Raw genomic sequence first — 21,416 nt, 5'->3', positions numbered from 1 at the left:
TTGTCGTTGCAGATAAGATATCCGATTAACAGTTATGTCACTTAGCAAGCAAAGTTTACGTACCTACTAGAAGTCGTAATTTTATCTAGACCGAAAATCATGTTACCGGAATACTGTTACCAGGTCCGGATTCCTTAAGTGCGGATGAGTACTGGCAAAAAGTGTAGTGATAAATGAGTACATACCTACCGTACGCATTACGCAGACTGAGCCTTAGGGTTCTTGAAAATCGAGACGACGTAACGTCCCAGTCGGCATACCTAGCAACACTAATTCTGAAATCCGAGGAGCAAGAATTTAATCTTATAACTTTTGATCACCTTTCTAGAAACAACGTTAAAACAACACTTTAATTCCAAACCGTAATCCGTTACCAGTGTATTGGAAAACGTTACGGGAGTGCAACAGACCAGACGTAGTAACTGTGATTTGCCGAGAAAGTTCTTAATTCTAACCAGGATTTAATGCTTTGCGATAAGTGCTTGCGGTACGACACTTACAGTTCAGTTCGCCCATTATCCGTTTTATGAACCAGTGGATTAAAGACAATAGATGGCTCTTAAGCCACCCATACCTCGTTACTTAGTACTGGAGCACTTATACTCGTACTACATACTTATGTACGAACATTGCAAACGCTACTTTAAAATAGGGTATTTGACTGGGTCAAAGATAAATCATAACATGCTTATCTCTAAAAGCCGGTCAAAAAATATCATCAAAAATCAATTTCATTTTACTGTTCGACTTATTTTCGAATTTTAATTATGACTGAGTGACTTATCAGGCTACATTCCCCAAAAACAATTAGATGGCACTGTACAGATTTTCCTTCGTTTAATCTTCTAATTTCATGGATAACAGACATATGCATGTTTTATCTTTGTTTTTGGATAAATTATGAACTTTTTATTACATCGAGGCACAATTACATCTTCCACCTATTATTATCGTAATCAAAATAAAGAGAAATAATGTGATCCAACTATCAAGCAACAATCATTTGTTTATATGCTTCTGCCATTATACTGTATTTTGGAATTATTACGTACCCGAGTAATGAGAAAATAGGTAGTTATCACGTTATAGCTGTACAACGCCATCTGTTTTTGGTGAACGTAGCCTGGAAAGCTCGTCATTAGGAAATTATGAGTAGGTACGACGTTTGACCACTTTTATTGATAACGTCACAGGACAATACCTATTTCCATACAAACTTCAAAAATACTTTCGTTTTGACGTCTTGTAAAAAGTATCTCGTTTGACTAGGGTGTCAAATCCTATTCAACACAAGGACCAAGTATTTGATTCAACACATTCAATAGATATGAATCTATTAACACATCAGTCTGTCCAATATCACTTTATTGAAAAGAACCTATGAAACCCGAGAAAGTAGCCATGGAAATACAATTGATTTAAAAATACGAGTAAGTAATGTAAAAATGGGTCGAAACCTTTTTTCCTGAAATCGAATCTTTTTCTTATATAAAACGTTGACCGCAGTGTTGTTATTAAAAGATCGTTTTAGCGTATTCTTTATGCAAACAATTTGTTTAACAGGGTATTAACAATCTTTGGAAAATTTTCATAAAGTTTGCTTTTAAAACAAGGCTCCGTAAATGATAAAATAATAATAGATGCATTGAGGGCGGTGTGGAGGCGCACTCTGCGTCAGTTATGCTTACGCTGCAATTTAAACAAGCGCGCTTCGACCTTCTTTATAGATGCAAAATGAATTCATCGATCTTAGCCAATAACAAGCTGCATTTTCCACAGTAGACATAATGTCCCCAAGATAATTCTTAAAGCGTCAAAATATTTTGCTCCCTACAAGAGGAGTACTCTTATGTTGCATCTTGTCGGATGTTTGCCACTAGTGATTAAAGGATAGACCGCTATTTGTGTTTGTGGCCTAAGTCAATACTAGTTGGTGTGGTCGACAACGCGACAGTATCGGCCGTACAAACATTACTTCTCCCCTGACAACTGTTACAAATTGACAGAGTGTAATACTGAGCGCAGCCTACCACCTAGAAGTATATACTGTTCTGAAACACAAATGTGTTTCCATGTTTATCTTCAAAATTAGTTTGCCTCTTGTTTGTTATTTAATGTACATCTGTTAGATAGAAGCCACGACTTTGTGCGCGTCACTACATAATATTAACTTTTCCGTGACTTTAGTATGTGAGCAACAGAATACGAGATAACGTTTTTCTGTTGTTTATTTTACTCCCTAAAGGTTACTTGTTTTCAGAGTATGAATACAAATATTCAGCGGCACTGTTTCATTCAGAAAAACTTTCTTCTTTAAAGATTTAATATCAGACCAGTCGTACGCGAACTTCCAAGATGGGGAATTTAAACACGAGTGGTACACAGAGAACATTGACTTTTTCATGCCTATGGTTGACACTAGAGTTGGTGAGGTGAGATATTGACTTCACATCATAAAAGATGAATATGAACTTTTGATGATTAATGCTTTTTTTGACGTGACTTATTGTAGATTTGCCGCAGATGGCACTAACGCATAAGCGCTGAGAGCTCTAACCCGGTACAAAATTTAAGACAACAGGCCCGAGGATGCCCAGTTGGGCGCAAACCTCGGGTCAGGGCATCGTTTGAGAGAAAGAATATTTGAAAGAATTAATCGACCCTAGTGGATCGATAGAGATAAGCGCTGAATGAGGGAAATCGTCGATCTCGCTGGCGGGGTCGGTATCGAACTCTGACGCGAAACTATTAGGTCATTACATTAGATTGTAGCGCCATTGGGTTGTTCAAAACATGTCCTGGCTAATATGAATTAAACTTTTCAACGTGCAGGTGATTGAAGTGATCAGACATCCGACGGAGCGCGCGGAGAGTGGGCGAGGGTCCGGCTCGGGTTCGGCTCCGGCAGATGAGGAGCGCTACCGGGAACTGGTGAAAGAAAACGAGGAGCTCCAAAAACTAATCGCACAGGTACGGTCATCAAAGTCTTCATATTTCATAACTGAGCTAAGTCATTCACTCTTCCTATGCCAATGGAAGAGAGTACTGTTTTTTTTTTATTACTTTATAATTAATAAACCAATATATTATGTCGCAATAGGATTGTCTTTGATTGGTTTGAATCTTGTAACCAGTTACAATTGCGATATCATATTTGATAATCTTTGACACAAACAACGCACACAATTACTTGGTTAATATGATGATCGCGGGGAAAAGGTGTTAGGTTGATAGACACAACATTTGAATCATAATTGTATTATATAAATATCATTATTGTCACTCGAGACGGGTTTACAAAGAGTACAGTATTGCTAACGATACACCCCTCTAATTAGCTTCGTTACAGCCGACATTCTTTGAAAGCATTCCGTATTCCCGTTGTTTCCGCCTTTGTGATTACTAAAAGAATAGGAAAAACTTTTCTATATAGTCACTACAATCTTACAAAGTCAGTCATCACTCCAAAAGAACCACCCAAGTTCATTATTTATCATAATAAAGATAAAATACCTAAATGCTGGCTTTCCCTTTTCCCGACTTACATATCAGTTTATCAAGTATCGTTTAGCGAATGGTGCAAACGAAAACTTATTTCAGATATGAAAGCTGCTGTACTTTGAAACTTGATAGTCTATACGTTCCTGCTAGGATCCGTGAGAAAATTTGGCAAGTGCCAGTTCACTAAACTTGCGCAACTCGGTAACTAGTCTGCCAATACGGTGATTAGGTTACAGCCTTCCGCCACTGTTGTTTAATCAATTCGGTTTCAATGGCGCTCACGAGGTCAGCTGTCAAACATAGTTTGCCAGCTCCGGCGCAGATTGCCCTGGGGAACCTTGGCGCTATAAGCGATCTACACACTCCTGAATACATTATGCTTCAAGCAAACTTCAACCGCAACTTTGTCCATATGGAATCTCCTTGCGAACGCTGTCGATTTTAAAACCACTGGCATGTACATCTTCCAGAGTTAGTTAAACTCTCGGTACAAAAGACGCTTTATCGTCTTAAGCCTAACAATAATAACACTCAAAAATAATAACATTCAAAAGGTAACTCTTCGGAATAAAAGATATATTGTACCTAATATAATATCCTAGCATCAATCTCAAAGCGATAGTTAAATCCGTCGAGTACCTATTACTTAGTTTCATTGATTTCAAGTAGGTACTTAACTAGTTTTAAAATACCGCGATTTTAATTAGACTTTCCATGGAGTAAGCTTATTAATACGGCCTGAACTATATGTACTTGTGTTTATTGCACTGCGAGATGAATTGACATTGATTAGGAACAGGGTTACTTAAATAGCGTTCCTACGAAATAGTGTATTTGCTAGAACGGTACCTATAAGCAATCCTCATCTGCCTGCGCTATTTCCTTTATCTGTGGTCCGTCTCCTTGTATGAGCAACTATAAGGTAATCTACACATTTCTGAATATATAATGCTCCTACACTTGGTCAAGCGTGGCCTACCGCTCAGTGACCATAAACACTGTTGTTATTACATCATTAGCTAATCCGCGTTAATTAATCAGTTTGACACGATACTGTGCGATATGCAGGCTACTATATTTATTTCATGTAGTTACTTGTTCTTCGAAACTAATAACGTCAAAGATCATTGACTTGTAAGTAGTAAGTAATACCTGTAGTAACACTTTTGACTAAACATGTAATTACTCATTAAAATTACTTACAAATATAGAATCAACCTCTCCACCAACCCGCAGTGGAGCAGCGTGGTGGAGTGTGCTCCATACCCCCTCCGGTTGATTGAGGGGAGGCCTGTGCCCAGCAGTGGGACGTATATAGGCTATTTATGTTATACAATACAATACAAATACAGGGTGTTAGTGACATCGTAACGAAAACTTTGAGGGATGATTGAGACCATGATTCTGAGATGATATCAAGTGGAATTTTCCGTCGCAAAAGTATGGAACAGAAAATAACTTAAAAAAAAAACAAAAATTTTCATGAATGTTCCGACTGAAAATTCCACTTGATATCAACTCAGAATCATGGTCTGAATCATCCCCCTCAGTATTCGTTACGGTGTCACTAACACCCATACCTACTTGTATGGCTGCAGTATGTACTTGTGCGGGGTGTAAGTGACATCGTAACGAATACTGAGGGGGATGATTCAGCTGATTATTCTGAGTTAATATCAAGTGGATTTTTTCATCGCAAAAGTATAGAATTGAAAATAATTTAAAAAAACTAAAAAAAAATCATGAATTTTGCGACGGACAATTCCACTTGATATGAACTCAGAATCATGGTCTGAATCATCCCCCTCAGTATTTGTTACGATGTCACTAACACCCTGTATACTTTATTGCATACAACATACAAAACAAATTATTATTATTGTTATGTATAGAATCAACCTAAATATTCTTAGGAACTTGAAACCTATCTTACATGTTTCATTTATTGATTTCTCTGCCAGTTAACTACCAATACAGTTTGTCTGAATAAATAATGAATTCACTGTCTCTTGCTCTATATGACTGCTTACAATGTACCTAACTGCCAGATAAGATCCAATAGATTTCAATCAAATATTTTATTCATCAAGTTGTTATGGAATTATCTTGCCTTGCTTCATTACATTTAATTGATAAACGAAACTGATATCGTCCGGATACAATAATCACGAAAGTCCAATTTAATTGAGAACCACAATCAAACAATTATAATTGAATTTATCCTATGAATAAATGATTATTACCTTCTCAATTAATACTGAGAATCCACACAGTACATGGACAATGTTTTTGATGATAATAACCCCCGAGGCCATAAAAGAGCAAGGGCTTTTTGTTAACGTATTTTTTGTAGACACATCTTCCTCTTTCATCCGTTGTACGCCAATTTCGTTACTCAGAAATAGCCCGGAGATACATTACGTTTTCCAGATATCATTACGAAGAATTAGACTCGCTATATATTATTTTGACCCAACTGGCCGTCTGTTGCTAGCTGTTCCAGATAAAAATCATAAAGGGCGTCACCGAGCCGACACTTCTTTTTGCTTTCCCAAAGCCCTCTGATAAAATTCGAACTGCGAATTTAAAATTCGGTCCCGAGAACTCGTTTCTGTTATTCGACTAACAGGCCACGCGAAAACTGAACAATAGCAGTGGAAAACTGTTTCTTTTTTATTTGTTACAAATCTACAACGCCCTCGGCCCGTGTTGTACAGCTAATGCTTGTCGGGGTGTGCAAATGTTGTTTGTTTGCAGAAAGAGGAGCGGATCCGGGTGCTGAAACAGAAGCTGGCGGAGCGCGAGGCGGCGGCAGCGGACGTGACGCAAGGTACGGGCGGCGGCGTCATGGCCGACCTCGCCACCGCCACCTCAGATTACGGCACTTCCACCAACTACACGCGCTCCTCGCGCGCATCCGTCTCTGACCTTGACTTCTCAGAGAGCTACCTCTAACTACCCAGATATAACCCCCCCCCCCCCCCCCCACACCTACACAACGGGAGAGCGCGCGTACGGTTCACTCCGCAATACATTTCTCACTTAATTCAAAATTTATCTTACTATCTGAAAGGACAATCGCGGCTCCTTTGGGTACACAAGCTACTGGTCAATTATCTTAATAATGGAATATAACATCCACTTAATTCAAACTTTAAATTAATAATTATCCAACAACCCTAAACTCAAATTAAAGGAGCAGCTTACAGTACGCTCTCTCGTTTCGATAACCGACACTTGAAACTTTACAAATCCATTTCACTTTTCTGACTTTCCTTCTTACTCGTAGATACTGACTTGACTTTTTGGTAGTATCAAGCTAAAAAGGTACATGTTTCTATTTCCTAACACAAAAATATCTCATAATTATTGAAACCCTATGTCTGTTTCAATTTTTTCATACCCAAGAAGCTACGTTCATATTTAATATAAGTAGGTACATAATATTTTGATATGGCTTAGATTTTAATATGCATCGAAATACATTTTACTTTCTCGAGATCATCAAATTAAGGCTTCTGAAGGATTTGATTCAGCTTTCATCACAGCTATTATCACGAAATTATACTTGTCATATTACATTTACTTACTGCTAAATTTAATATAGATAGATAGTTAACGGCTCTAACTAAATTGTGCATTGTTCGTAACGATCCGATCTTCAGAGCGATACGATTAAAATAATGTGCGCCATAACAATCGCCTTCTCAAGTCCTTTTGAATTAATTACCTGTTTAAATTCACTTTCACAAAGTCTTACGAAATAGCTTCGAACAAAAGAAAACATGAAAGAGGTTTGGTTTCACTCAACAAAAATGCAAATAAATAACCATCTTTTGGAAACCTTTATAAAATATTAAATTAAATCTTTTGTGCGAAGTTATTTGTATATATGACTAGTATTATAAGATTTATAGCCGCGGTTTGCGTGTAGTGTACATCGAAGAGCGTAAACAATTAATAACGGACAACTTACATTCACCGGTTGTATCCTTACGTACCTACACGTCTAATCTTTAATAATAAGTATAGAATATTAATTAATTTCAAACATGAAACGAAATGAAGCTTAGTTAGGAATGTAGTCACTGTAGCGGCGTCACCGTGCACCGCGCAAGCCGCGGCGACTCGACTCTACCTCACACGGATGTAACACTGCACGCGTATTGTCTAACTTATCTACCTGTAACTCCTACTAGACTGACTTAGCGGTACTCTTAGCAATTAAAAACATTTCTATTCGATTGTAAACTATATAAAGTTAATCACTTTTCTAGCTGTTCTGTACCTTGTTTAACTAATAGAGTATTTATTGCGTTTGTCCTGCGATGCAGGCCAGAACCTTTAGAGTTAATATTGCTACAACGATCTTTATAGAATTATTAAACATTATATTATAATAACACAAATGTCCTCAAATTAACACGTTTATATTTTATTGGCACCAGTTAAACTTAGATAGTTTTAAGCTCAAGTTATATTATGGCTATTACATATTTAGTTTGGTTTTGTGGTTAATTTTCACAATAATTAACGACGTTAAGATTTTATCGTTTCTAATGTTTTGTACTTTTTGACACAAATATAATAAAGTTATTGGATTATTGATTATATTTTTTAAAGTTTATAGTGTACAAATTCATGCAGTCAAATCTCGTTATAATGCAACATGAAATAGCTAACAACCTACCCTTGTGTGTGAACATTACCATAAGTTAGCGGTATACACAATAACAAATGCAAACCAGAGTGGGCTCCCATTCTGTGGACGTTGTGCTATTGAGGAGAAAAAGACCATTCAAATGAAAAGGTGGACACCTCGTAAGTCGGCATTATACATAGTGTGGATAGGTATGTGACTCCGGTAGTGTGTAATGTAAGTAGTTTGGAGATGTTGTTCCCCGTAGCTACCTGTACTTGTTTGTGTTCCCGAGACTTGCATGGTACCCCCACACTCACACCGCACTTTTGTCCCCTATGTTTGTACGCCACTGGTTCGTGTGTGCCTCTGTCTAGCACCGCTCGCTTCGCGACCTTGTTTTGGAATATCCATCTTAAATACAGTGGCTCCAAACCTAACACGATCCACGATTTCACTTCTTAAAGCTACAATCACTATATAGTCACTAACAATAATCTTTGTCCGGCCAAGTAGTTAATTTGTCCGGCCAAGTAGTTAATGCCATCTGCGGCAAATCTACAATAAGTCACGTCAAAAAAAAAAAAAAAAAAAAAAAAAAACTAACAATAATATTGTTACCAGTTTAAGAAGTTGTGCACTAGTTCCCCGAGATAATAAATTAGTTGTTTGTCGAGACTAATGTGGATATAAGGCTAATTCAATGAAGATAGTTTACATATGAGAGCTCCATTACGACGCTAAGTAACGAGATTTCCTTGCATGGATGTTGTTACTGTTATGTTTTATTTTTTAATAAACTCTTATTACGTTAATGGTGGTTCATATATAAGAAAATGTTACATTACGGTTCGAAGTAGGCGCTACAAACGTCAGAAACGAGATTACTTACTACAATTTGAAATATTAACCACTAATTTCTACTTTTCATTTCTATTTACGTTCTGAATGTATTAGAACAGCGATCCATTTCAAATAATGTTAGTTCTTTGGTGTCGTTTCACATTTTATCATTTTTGTTCCGCTTTTACGTTCATGAATATAAGACAACAGCTTAAGATAAACATACGCTCAAATAATACTTTTATTCTGGCTACTCCTCTATCTCAACTTAATGTATATAAAAATATGCAAATTAGCTTTTTATAGTATAATTTAATAGATCGAAGCAGTTACTTTCATTTGAAATGGCTTTGATGTTTCCGTTGCTTCAGTTCAATATTCTAGGCTAATTACATTTACATCTGATCGGTATGAAACAAATATCGACTTTATTCTTCTTATAAATAATGTTCTTTTTCTCTCTCGACAGATGTACAGGATGAGCACATCTGATCGCCCGCAAGGCAATCTGCGATAGTGTCGAACTAGAATAACATAGTTACATAATTAATGTTGACTATAGAACTCTCATGAATCACGCTGTAGCAAATTCTTTATGGTTATTTATTGATAAGAGATAAAAGTGTTCTTATATACATAGTTAGATGACTGGATTGAAAATAAATTCAAATGTGCGAAACATTAGACGTATTTGTTCCATATGCTACTTTGATGTTATGACCCGACTACATGTTATCAAGTATCCGAAGGATGATTGTCACAGGCCATTTCGGTATGTATTATACTTGTGGATATTGGGATCGTGACGATATTTTGAACAATGTTTTGTAAACTGAATAAAGTAAGCGTATTAAGCGTATTATTTAGTAAGCGTGACACAAAACCGTCGTAGACCCATTGCTACGCCGTAGCGGCGTAGATAAAACAGCTTTGGCTTTTTGTGCTACGACGTCGCAAAGCTCTAAAACTCAACGCAAATGTGCACAAAGAAATATTTTTCTTGAAGTACATTCTAAGTGCTTGACAAACTAGGAACAGCAGTGTTAAACTGTATAAAGGATAAAGCTTTGTATGACTCAGTTACAAAAGGGTAGATAAGTAGGCGACAGTTAATCACAAAAGATGCCACCCTCAAGTGAGCTTAGGATAACTTAATCCCATTCAATTGTTAGTTTAGGACTTGCCGCTCTGCCTATGAGAGAAGTTTTAAGAAAACTATGTAATATTATTTTGTTTCACAATCATGTTCTTATCGTCAGGATCACATCTCCGACATTTTGCACTGTCTGATTTAAATAAATACATGTATTTTAAAGTGTACTCATTATTATAGTTGGTCGCAATAGATTTTCATGTCATGGTCTTCAAACCAAATATATTAATTTCATGATTAAGCAGCGAAATTAAAATATGTATAATGAAATATAATCATCATCTCAAAATCATAAATGTAATATAAATTAACGATAAAATAAATTAAATTTTCTGTTATGACTTGTTGTTATAATCTTTCTTATGGATTTTATAATTATTGTGTTAACAAATAATTTCTTAAGTTAGGTACATATCACAAAAGATCTCTGACTTAAAGTTAATTGTTATAAAATACACATTTAAAAATATAAACGGCTCAATCCCAGTGATTTTGGATGCCAAACGAACAAATATATTTATTTATTACTGTACTTATAAATATTATCTATTGGCTATTGTTTAGAAAATTTCAGATGTAACTTTATCCGTCAATATACAAAATCTATTAGAATATACCGATGTTACAGCACTGCCAATTATTGATATTTAGTAGTAACGTAAGTGACAAATGTAGACTTAGTGGAATAGATATATACCTAGATTGTTTGAATAGTTATTATTTTTACCCGTATTGCACTAAAAACATAGTTTTAGTTCAATTTGCGCAAGCCATACGTTACTCGGAAACACAAATGCGTAAATAAATAAATTGTGTGCATACATCGCGGTGTTTTGAAACACAATGAAAAGTCCGCCTTTCGGAATGGTTGTTTCCGAATCTCTTTTTGGCTGACGTTCAACACGACGGCCGGCGCGCCGCGACCGCGCCACCTATATATTTCCGCTCCTCAAAAAGGAACGTTTCAACCGGACATCACTTTGACTGCTAACATAAATATTTATTTACTTTAGCACATAGACATAGCTAAAAAGGTCATTCCCCAAATGATCACTCCAGCGCTATTGCCGCTCAAGTTAAACGGAACGATTCTATCAAGATTCTAGTATCAGAGACTTTAAAGTGCATATTCGGCCTTAGTCAAAGATTTGACTGCATAGAATTAAAGTAATGTGTTTTGTTACCTAACGTTGTACATATTGTTTCTTAAATTTTAAATACATTAGGAAATCGTTGACGTTCTAAATTTTATTGGTATTTGAAGTATTGTGATCCCAGGCGGTGTGGAGGTCCGGCTTCTGTTGTGAGGGGCCGCCTGGCCGCGCCGCGGACGGCTCCGTACATAGATAGATTAATTATTTAGAATGTTAGTGAAAATTTCATATATAAGCTTCATAAGTGGTCAGTTTTCTGTGATCTTTATGTTTGGTTGTATTGAAAGTTTCACCGAAACGTCGTCACTGTGTAAATAAAGAATCATCGAATGATCTGAATGTATTTCTTGGTTTTATTTCTTCCCGGCAAATGAAATGTTTGATTCATGAAGATGTTAAAGGGAGCAACAAAAGCAAAAACACTAAAGGATTCTAGATTGCCTGTTAGACCGCCGTAAAAAGAAAATAACCAAAGTATGACGTATACGTTCCGGTGTTGCATATACCGGTTTGAGCCTTGCCCACAATAAAGGTCCCTTCGATGTATTTGCTTACCAAGCGACTTTTATGGGTCAGGGAAGGGACACTCCCAATCATACAGTTTTTCCCCTTGCTTATACACTATTTATACTACATAACTTGCTCTATAGTAGGTTACGTTACTATGCAGGAAATTACACAGCAATATAATTTGCTCGAAATCTTCGGCTAATAAATCGACACTGTATTGTAGTCTTAATATTCGTTATTAGCTGCCGTTCTCCCTTAATTTGCGATGCGCATAGGCGAACGTGAATTGCGTGTATTATGAAAGGTTAATGAAACATTTTGTGTTAATGAGTGAAAATGTGGATATAAGGGTTAATAAATCTGCGTTGTTCACAACTGTCGACGCATCCGGGTACGGTAATAAGAGAGAGGTTGTGAAAAATGTGAAGTGAGCGGAAGTAGGTTCTAATTCAGAGCAGACGCGAGCGGTGACCGCAACCGCTGCCGGAATACCAATTAGAGGAGCGCGCTAATGATAAACAATGGTGCTCGTGCAGCGTCCCATCAGCCCGCCATCAGTGCCTGCCGCCAGCGCGCGCCATCCCGCCCCACGACACGCTAATTAAAAACAAACGTGCCAGAAAACATAAATACCAGGCAAACACAAGGAAATTAGTTTCGTGATCCCGTCAGCAAATTACTTCCGCCAAGCAAAAAATTACCTCGTCCACAAAACATTTCGCTGTAATGAAAAATAAAATAATATCAAATTGCCTGTCAATAATGAATTGGACTTTAAAAAAAAACATTAAAAAGATTTATGAATATATCCGCTTTTATACATTATTACGTTACGAATCTCAAATGAATGAAAAAATCTTATAATTCAATAAGAGGAGGAAATCATTCTCGCTGAAAATCGAGGATTTCATACAATGTTGTAACGTCGTTATACAAGTTAGCAATTTAATTCTCGCCTCATCCGCCTAATGGACGTGACTGGGATATTGAAATCCAATTATTATTATGAGTTTTCGCAATTTACCTATATCGCGACACATAACATATACTTACAGTGAGTAATCTTGGCATTGTTGAAGGTTTAATAAAAATATCAAATATCTTTCCGCGATATTTCAAAATGAGTTTATCATCAGAGTCAGAGATAGATTCTATAATAATTGACGGTGGCAGGCAGAGGTCCCTAAAAATATCACTTTTATTTTAGCATTTATCAATTTTCGGCATTCGTGAATAGATTGAAAAAGAATTACGGGTTTAAAAGTCGGTAGGCTTAAAAGTACATAGGTCGGAAATACATAAATACTCATTTTCACGAGCGGTTTAATGGTCATAAAGTTGGGTGTGCTAAGGCTATAGGCGAGACGTCACAGACCTCTCTTAAAAGGCAGTAACGCGGCCGCTTCCAACTACGGCATCTGAATTACAAATTAGTTGCTCCATTCGCCTCTCGCTAGAGTTAGCCTCTTAATTTTAAGTGGCCATACGAAGTTTTAACATAACTTATCTTTGGTCATCCACATAGACATGTCACGAGGACATGTACACGAAACATCTCATTTATTTCATGAACAAAGCTATTAATTAGCAGACAGTAACCTTATCAAAATATTAAAAATAATTATGATTACTTATAATGAACTTATCTCTTTATGACGTACCCACTAAAATCAATCTTATAATATAATAAATCATAAGAAATCAAAAAATTTTTTGTGGAATGCTATGAGTAGGTAAGTACGAATATCGATTAAATGTGCATTAGATTACATAAATACGGCCTTTATCACCATTTTCAAACTTAGGTACATAAGTATATGCGCAAAGGAGTGGAGTGTGTTGCCCTTTAGGGTCAGCGTCGACATTACCCGGGACATGTCATTGCACATCGCTCTGGGCAGAGATCCGGCAGAGATTGATGTTATGTGGGCTTTGGTCTATTTAATTGGCGGATTATTTAATTATGTACTTACATCGGCAGAACACAGGTGCGAATTCAAAAGAGCCGTGTAATTAACCCGCGTGATTAGTCATATATTTATTTTATTAGATGTAAGCTGCTCTGTTTTATTGCTTTTATTTCAATTTTATTTTATTTTATACTTTTTTTGTATTATGATATGTATTATGCTATGGGTCGTTACCTGAAATAAAGATTATTATTATTATGATTATTTATACCGAACAAAATCGAGGAGCTCGGTGGCGCAGCGATAACGCGCTCGGTCTACGATTGTGAAGTTAAGCAACTTTCGAAAAGCCCGGTCATAGGATGGGTGACCACAAAAAAAAACTTTTCATCTCGAGCTCCTCCGTGCTTCGGAAGGCACGTTAAGCCGTTGGTCCCAGCTGCATTAGCAGACGTTAATAACCACCAACCGCACTGGGCCCGCGTGGTGGTTTAAGGCCCTATCTCCCTATCCATCCATAGGGAAGGCCCGTGCCCCAGCAGTGGGGACGTTAATGGGCTGATAATGATGATACCGAACAAAATATAGACATTTGTACGTGTTTCCCGTGTCAAGACTACATATATGTAAATTTTCACAGAACACATCAAAGACTGCGGAATATTATGAAGCGTGACGTACCAATTTAACGCACTACTACATAATATAGCCTGGGAGGCACCGAGGCTACCATCGAAGTAGGAAACAGCTACATTTCTACAGTTCTGCACAATGTTTGCCCTTTCACATTCAATCCTCATTCTAATTAAGAAACTACGCCGGCTTTCTTCCTCATTCTTTCTCGTCGTATTTAGATAGATAGGTTTTGCTTGATACGGTATTTATTGAAAAAAAAAACTATTGAAACTTACCACAAAAGAGTTTAGCAAATCCAGTTTTCTTTAGCTACCTTCTTAAACGTGTCTTAGTGCATAGTGCTATAAGTAGTATATCGTTTTATGGTAAAGTGGAATATATGTTAATTTCCACACACAACAGTCGCACGTTTATCAAAGAGACTGCAGCAATTTGGCACACTAGATAGAAGTATACTTACTAACGGAGGCGCCGAGCTAACACCGAAATAGAAAGCAGCTATACGTGAGCTCGTGTCCACTGTTCGAACAGTGGGTATTTACCCTTTTAGATTCAGACGACGCCACTTATTTTAAAACCGAAGCCAGACTGTTGCGGTTTATATTTGCACAAATTTTTCAATTGGGTTTCCAAGTATAGTCAATGAAATAAGTTGAATTTAATTCGGTGCAAGATTACCAACTAGGAGTCTTACACATATTCTGTAACTCTTTTGAAAACGGAGTATTTCCTTTCCGACTCTTTTAAAAAATACCTTTTACCTTACCTTACGTTTGACTTCCTAGAATCCTCAGTACCCTTTGGGTTTCGATGCACAATTTAATGCTTCGTGTGCACCATAGTGGATACTATTGTTTGCATGCATGGCCAAGAACGTAAAAATAAATGTTTCATAATCTACTATCGGGTGGGTTGTGAGGTGGAGTACCAACCTCGTCAACCCTGGTGTCAGGGTTGTGTTTCATACTGATTAGCGTTCCATAGAAGTCGATCGCGTCGTTGTGTTTAACACGTAAGGTACGTACGTCTACTGTAAGGCGATATCTTAGTAACCCTCATACCCCTAAATAACCCTCCGGAAAAGCCATAATATAAAAAAAATTGCTCTGTCTCAAATTGGTATAAAACATGTTCATGAGTCGAGGTTTCTTCAGGTCAATTTATTATAAATGACATAGTTTATCAATACATAAATCAATCATAGGGGAGTTAAACTAATATAAAACTAAATAAAGAATGATATAGATACAAAATCAAAACAAAAAAATTTGTATACACTTTGAAACCATGTCATATTAACTTTGTTGACAAATTAAACCGTAAGAGATATTAAATGCCAAATATGATAATTGCGACAGGGTTTTACAGTGGGTACATGATATTGCTTACGACTGTAGAAAGTGTCTGTTACGACAGCCATAGATATACGTGTATATATATATACAACGAATGCATCGCATTACGATAAGATTAACCAGAAAGAGGATTTTGGTGATAATAATTATTAAATACAGATTCGACAGATAATCGCGTACCTGTGTTCACTCCACGACATGTTTGTATTCTTAAACCTTTCCTTCATGAAAACATACAAACAAACTGGATATGTAGGTCAAAAGAAAAGTACAATTGAAGCAGCTAAAATTGGACCAATTTGAATCAAATATGTATAGTACACATTGCAAACACTCGCAGGTGGCTCCAATAACGGCTTTTGTTTGTCAATCCGCCGATGTCAAAGGAATTGTAATGTAATACGTTCTGTCGTAACAGCCTCAATATCGACGTGTTTGCTTCTCGGGCGAGGGGAGCGGCGCGACGCTTGCCATAACCCCTAACGCGACGGTTTTTTATCCCAAAAGAGACCGCTCTGTAACAATTTGTAAGTGAAACAACCGATATAACGGGCAATAACTAGTGAAATAAAGGTTAAAGTTCATCACAAATTCGGAACGACTCCCATTATAGCGCAGAGCGAGTTTTTCTGAAAATCCACATTGTGCATACCAACGCTATAAATTTGGTGCCGCCTTTTACAGCGGGGTTTTGTTCTGGCTTATCTATAGATTGAAAGATAAAAGAATTTAACAGAACCAAACATTACTTTGCGAAAATCCATTATAATTAAAGCTTAGAACACTAAACAACCTTATAGATAAATGATTATAGATTTTTATAATCTATGAATTGAAATATTTGGCACAATACAAAATCTTATTTATTACCAAGTCAATAATGAATAATCCTACTTAAAATAAATAAAAATAAGTAAACATTATGATATCTATGTCACCATTAGGCGAAAATATCACAAGTATCTGTTTCATTTCCCTTGTCTGACAGAATGTTGATTTTCCCGAAGCAACCGGGGAAACTGGAGAATCTCGAAATATAAACAAACAGAGCAAACACATCGTATCCAAAGCCTACGCCGAGACAAATCTAATAAAAAAGCAAAGATATTTGGCACGCGCCTCGCGGTCACCTACTGACTATAAACATAGGCCGAGCGGGGAATTCAATTTCAGAAGTATAACTCCCACAATGATGACGGACACGAGTTTTTCGGTCATGTTTATTTGGGTCAAGTCCGGCCTGCAGAGACATGTGAAAACTTCGCTTCGTCAATTCCCTGTAACTACTTAGCAAATATTGACGCCTTCCAAGGACCTCAATCTTATATTATGACCCTCGCCAAGATCTACTGCTGTACATACGCAATAACCTTATTGATCGGAAACCGAAGTTAAGTGTTTGCCCCCTTTCGTGAATTTCATTAGGAAAAAAAATCAAAAGTTGTTTAGATCTTCTTTTCGTGTGCAAATGCTCATCGCACAATCGCGCTTTAAGCGTTTTTAGGGATATATTTTGCGAATGATATTTACGGAACCGCAAAGAGCCGCGCTGTATTGACATATCATTTGGGGACGTCTCGTGATGCGGCGAGGAAATGAAATTCCCGCGACCGCCGCACACGCCGGCTGTACCGTGACATACTCCATTACGTTGCTCATACCACGGCTGGCTGCTAACCGAACTCTTCCAGTGAATGATATTACACGATGCGTGCTATATTTTTTCTATTCCATTGGAACAAACGCGACAACCCGCATACAAAGAAAAATAACTGAGTAAATCCTTTGCTAAGAGATGCAGAAAAAGCAAATAAATATGAAAGAACCCGCATCTGCACCGGTGGAAATCTATAGTTGTAGACATATTCAGAACTTATTCGCGAATAAGAAATACAAAACAAGTTAGGTTTACTTTGTATGGTCTATACACAACATAATAATGCACATATTATACTAGAACTAAAATGTTTTTATATATATATTAAGTATATAAATTTATTAAGTATATAAGATTTTTACATATTAAGTATATGTATTACTTACTCAATGATAAGATTGTCTGAATCCTCACCATAGGCACATCCCGGACACTTCATACAACCTTGTTTTACACGGACACTACACGTTGACATTATCAACACACGCAACTGTGTGTGTGACGTCTGAGGGCTGCCAACAACAACAACACAACAACAATAGGTACCTAATTTAACCGTCATTAGTACTTACTTAGGTAGGTAATACTACTTACGAAACATGCTTTTATAATAATCACTTACCACACCAATCACTAACAAGAATTTTTAAACCTACTCACACGCTGGTGGAAAGCTCTATACGTATTGTTCCTTATTCTATGCCATAGGGGAGACACAAAAAGTGCACTTGTTAGCAAAGGTCCGGCCGTGATCCCTAATAATTCTTTTATCGGTACCTCCACAGAAGTCATGAATCTTCATATTTATTCATGATAGAGATTACAGAACCTTTGCGGGAAAAGACAAATCTTTGTTAGAATACTATATCATAGTAGAACTAAGTATAATAGTGCACATAATACTTTAATTTGGAAAACATATAAAAATATAGATAATCGATTATTTTTGCGTTGCATATGCCGAAAGATATCTCAATTTATTGCCTAAAACTACGTGATTATTAATATAAGCGGTGGTTATTTTGAAACTACTACTAAAATATCCTATTTCAATAAAAAAAATCCATTCGATTTTTTTTATTATTCTAGGTAATTTATAACTTCATTTATACAAAAATGCTCAAACTTTTTCAGACGATTTCTTGATTTGACTTGACGAATTCAACCTTGATTGAAATTATTCAAACCACTTCGCCCTTGCCCCTTTATTTTAGAACATAGTAGGTACTTTTAAATTTCGCTGTAGGTACCTAACTTGTGAAAAAAAGGGTAAACCATAAGCCTTTTGATCGCGTAAAATGTACGGTCTGAATCCCAACAGCGTTGAAAAACTTATTTTTCCATAATTTGTGCGGTTTATAATAACGTAAGCAGGTACTAAGTGCGTACGCATATTATTACGTAGACATACATTATAAACTCTTGTCCTATGGGAGTAGGCAAAACCACATGTCCACTCGTTGAGATTAATGTTATGATTATTAAATATAGTCGTCACTTAGTCTCCTTCAAGACATGACACATACATTCTTATTTTTTCTTCCTACCAATTTGATTTACTAGTACTTGCTACATAGCAATCTCTGCTTTAATCAACCAGAATGAGTACTTGAATAAGCGTTGTTTTATGGTTGTCATAAAAAAATCTCCCTTTACACAATAACTGAGATTAACTAAATTTTTTGTCGGTCTGTCTCGTCCGGGCAATAAAAAAAGTGATGAATAAATACAGGCAGACCGCGCTGCTGGATTAACCACTGCAACCCGGGTATACAAGCATAGTGCCATGTTTTGTAAAGACGGTCACCCACAAGGAGCATCCGTTTGTAATGTAACATCATAGATTCAGTACATTACATTACATTACAGATTGATTGCATTACAATGAGTAACGATACCTACACAATGCCATCAAGCCATATCTAACATAATAATATTAATCGCGGGTTTCGACTAATAGCCATACGAAGTTTGTCTAGACAACACCCTAGCCAGCATTCGCTGAGTTTAAGATCGAAACTTACAGCGGAATTTATCGTGCCGCGCACTTTAGCAAAACCAAATGAAACTGTGTTATTTGTTTAATGTCAATATATTTTTTTAGTTGTTTGTAAATGTAAATGACATAGAACTTGTACCCGAAATGAACTCCTGCATTATTATCTACACGAACATCCCGGTGAGTGACCGCCCTAACACAGTTTTTCTAGAGTCACGTAAAACCAACTGCGTTTTGCGATCCTTGCATCACATTACTCGAAGCTCTTAGTCTTTTAGAGAGTATTAAAATCCATTAGCTACTTTTATTTCGTTCAGGTACCTACTACGATACGTTAACATAGATATGTTTTATAAAGCTGTTGGTACACAAACGTACGTAGAACATTTGACTTTTATGCATCATGATCACTCGGATCGGTTCTTGTTCAAGTTAGCAGAATTACTCGTGTCGTTTATTAGGAAATTCTCACTTGCTTTTCCTACCATTTTCTGGGTCGTACGTAACAATATCATAATTCAAGCAGTTGTTTTTACTCAACATTTTATTTCAGAAATAAGTATCTCCCTAAGTAAGACAAATTCTAGTTATTTATCTAGGATCTCGAGTCGCCAGTTCCTGTGAAAATATGAAAATTAGAACAATTTGCTCCAGTTGGTGCTCCATTGCTCTTCATTAGACGACACGAGCCGAGCGAACGCTGACTCGAAAATGTTCGCAATCGAAAACGGCCGTTATGCAAATCTACTGCTAATACTATCACGATCGATGAAATAATTTTATCTCTTCTTTTTCAAGGACGAAAGTAGTACGGTTGGCGGCATCGTTTTTTGAGTTTACTTATATATGAAGGCGACACGAACCATGAAAGACGTTGACTTGGGAATCTTCTCGTTTGAAAACGGCCATTATGCAAATATACCTTATACCGCTAATGTTATCGCGATCGATAGATAAACTTTACCTATTCTTTATCCTCGTCTTTATGTTCCCGAACATTGATGAATCTCTAAGTTTGGTTTTCCTTCCCAAAATTATCTGAAGTGGAAAGCTTGTTCCGTGAATCCGATGTCTTATTATCTATGTTTATTCAGAATCAGCTAAGAACATGTCAGACAGGCAATTTTATTACATATTTATACTTTATTCTGAAGATAATAAAAACTATTAGAATTAGTCAATGCGATGTGAAATTCATAGATATACTTACAAATTGATTTCTTACAAATTGATTTCAATTGAAGAGAGAGATTTTGATATTTTAATTCAGAATGTATTTCAAAAGTTAAAAGATTAACGGAACAAGTGATGCGGCGACTGTTCAACCACAAAGCATGTTATTTGCTTCTCAATAAGTACGATTAAATTGCATAAAGTGTTCGACAGCCAAAATGAAATAAACTGCACAAAATATGAAGAGAGACTGAAGTTTATTATCTAACCACTAGAATCAAATTATTTTCATGAAATCAATATTGTGGAAAAATAGTCATGTAAGTATTAGAGGTGACCAACAGTGATTCTCGATTTCCCGCAAACGATTGCTTTCACCGCGGAAGTTGATTAAAATAACAATGTTATTCCTCCCTCTATTTTTGAGATCCGGCAAGGTAAAAGCCTTTTTTCGTCGCAGTTTACAAAGTAGAACGGTGTTATTTAAAACGACAACGCTTTCAACAGATTAAAAGCGATTAATTTCTGCAAATGTAAAATGCTTAAAAATGTTTATCATTGAGCTTTTGAAACAATGTGGACCGTTCATTGTAGCAATTAAACATTTACGAAACTAAGATTGTAGTCTGACAACGTTGTTTATACACTTACTTATTCGTTAGTGTATGCGTCAAAATGTGTTATTACAGCCTTTTAACAACCCTGACACCAGGGTTGATGAGGTTGGTCATCCACCTCACAACCCATACGATAGAAGAAGATTACAGCTTTTTATATTACAAAGTATAGTACCTATATACTGTTTATAATTTAATGCACGTTCATTATTTTTTGTAACATCTTTTACACTGCGTTTATGGCAAATAAATAAATTTTATCTTATCTT

At 36.4% G+C, this 21,416-nt stretch overlaps 1 protein-coding gene across 1 annotated transcript in view; it reads left to right on the top strand.

Moving 5' to 3' along the window:
* LOC126381757 (gamma-aminobutyric acid type B receptor subunit 1) overlaps positions 1-11,587 on the top strand; it is a 51,549-nt gene extending 39,962 nt beyond the window's left edge. The window contains exons 13-15 of the mRNA XM_050031226.1: positions 2,833-2,970; positions 6,259-6,331; positions 9,453-11,587. Coding sequence (XP_049887183.1) covers positions 2,833-2,970; positions 6,259-6,331; positions 9,453-9,475 — 234 coding nt within the window. The 3' untranslated portion in view covers positions 9,476-11,587. The remainder of the gene's footprint in view (positions 1-2,832; positions 2,971-6,258; positions 6,332-9,452) is intronic.
* Positions 11,588-21,416: the final 9,829 nt, after the last annotated feature.

The sequence above is a fragment of the Pectinophora gossypiella genome, chromosome 3 (genome assembly GCF_024362695.1).
Source record: "Pectinophora gossypiella chromosome 3, ilPecGoss1.1, whole genome shotgun sequence".
Classification (NCBI taxonomy): Eukaryota; Metazoa; Arthropoda; class Insecta; order Lepidoptera; family Gelechiidae; genus Pectinophora; species Pectinophora gossypiella.
The sequence above is the reverse complement of the archived record's forward strand: the minus strand, read 5'-3'. Positions and strand labels throughout refer to the sequence as shown.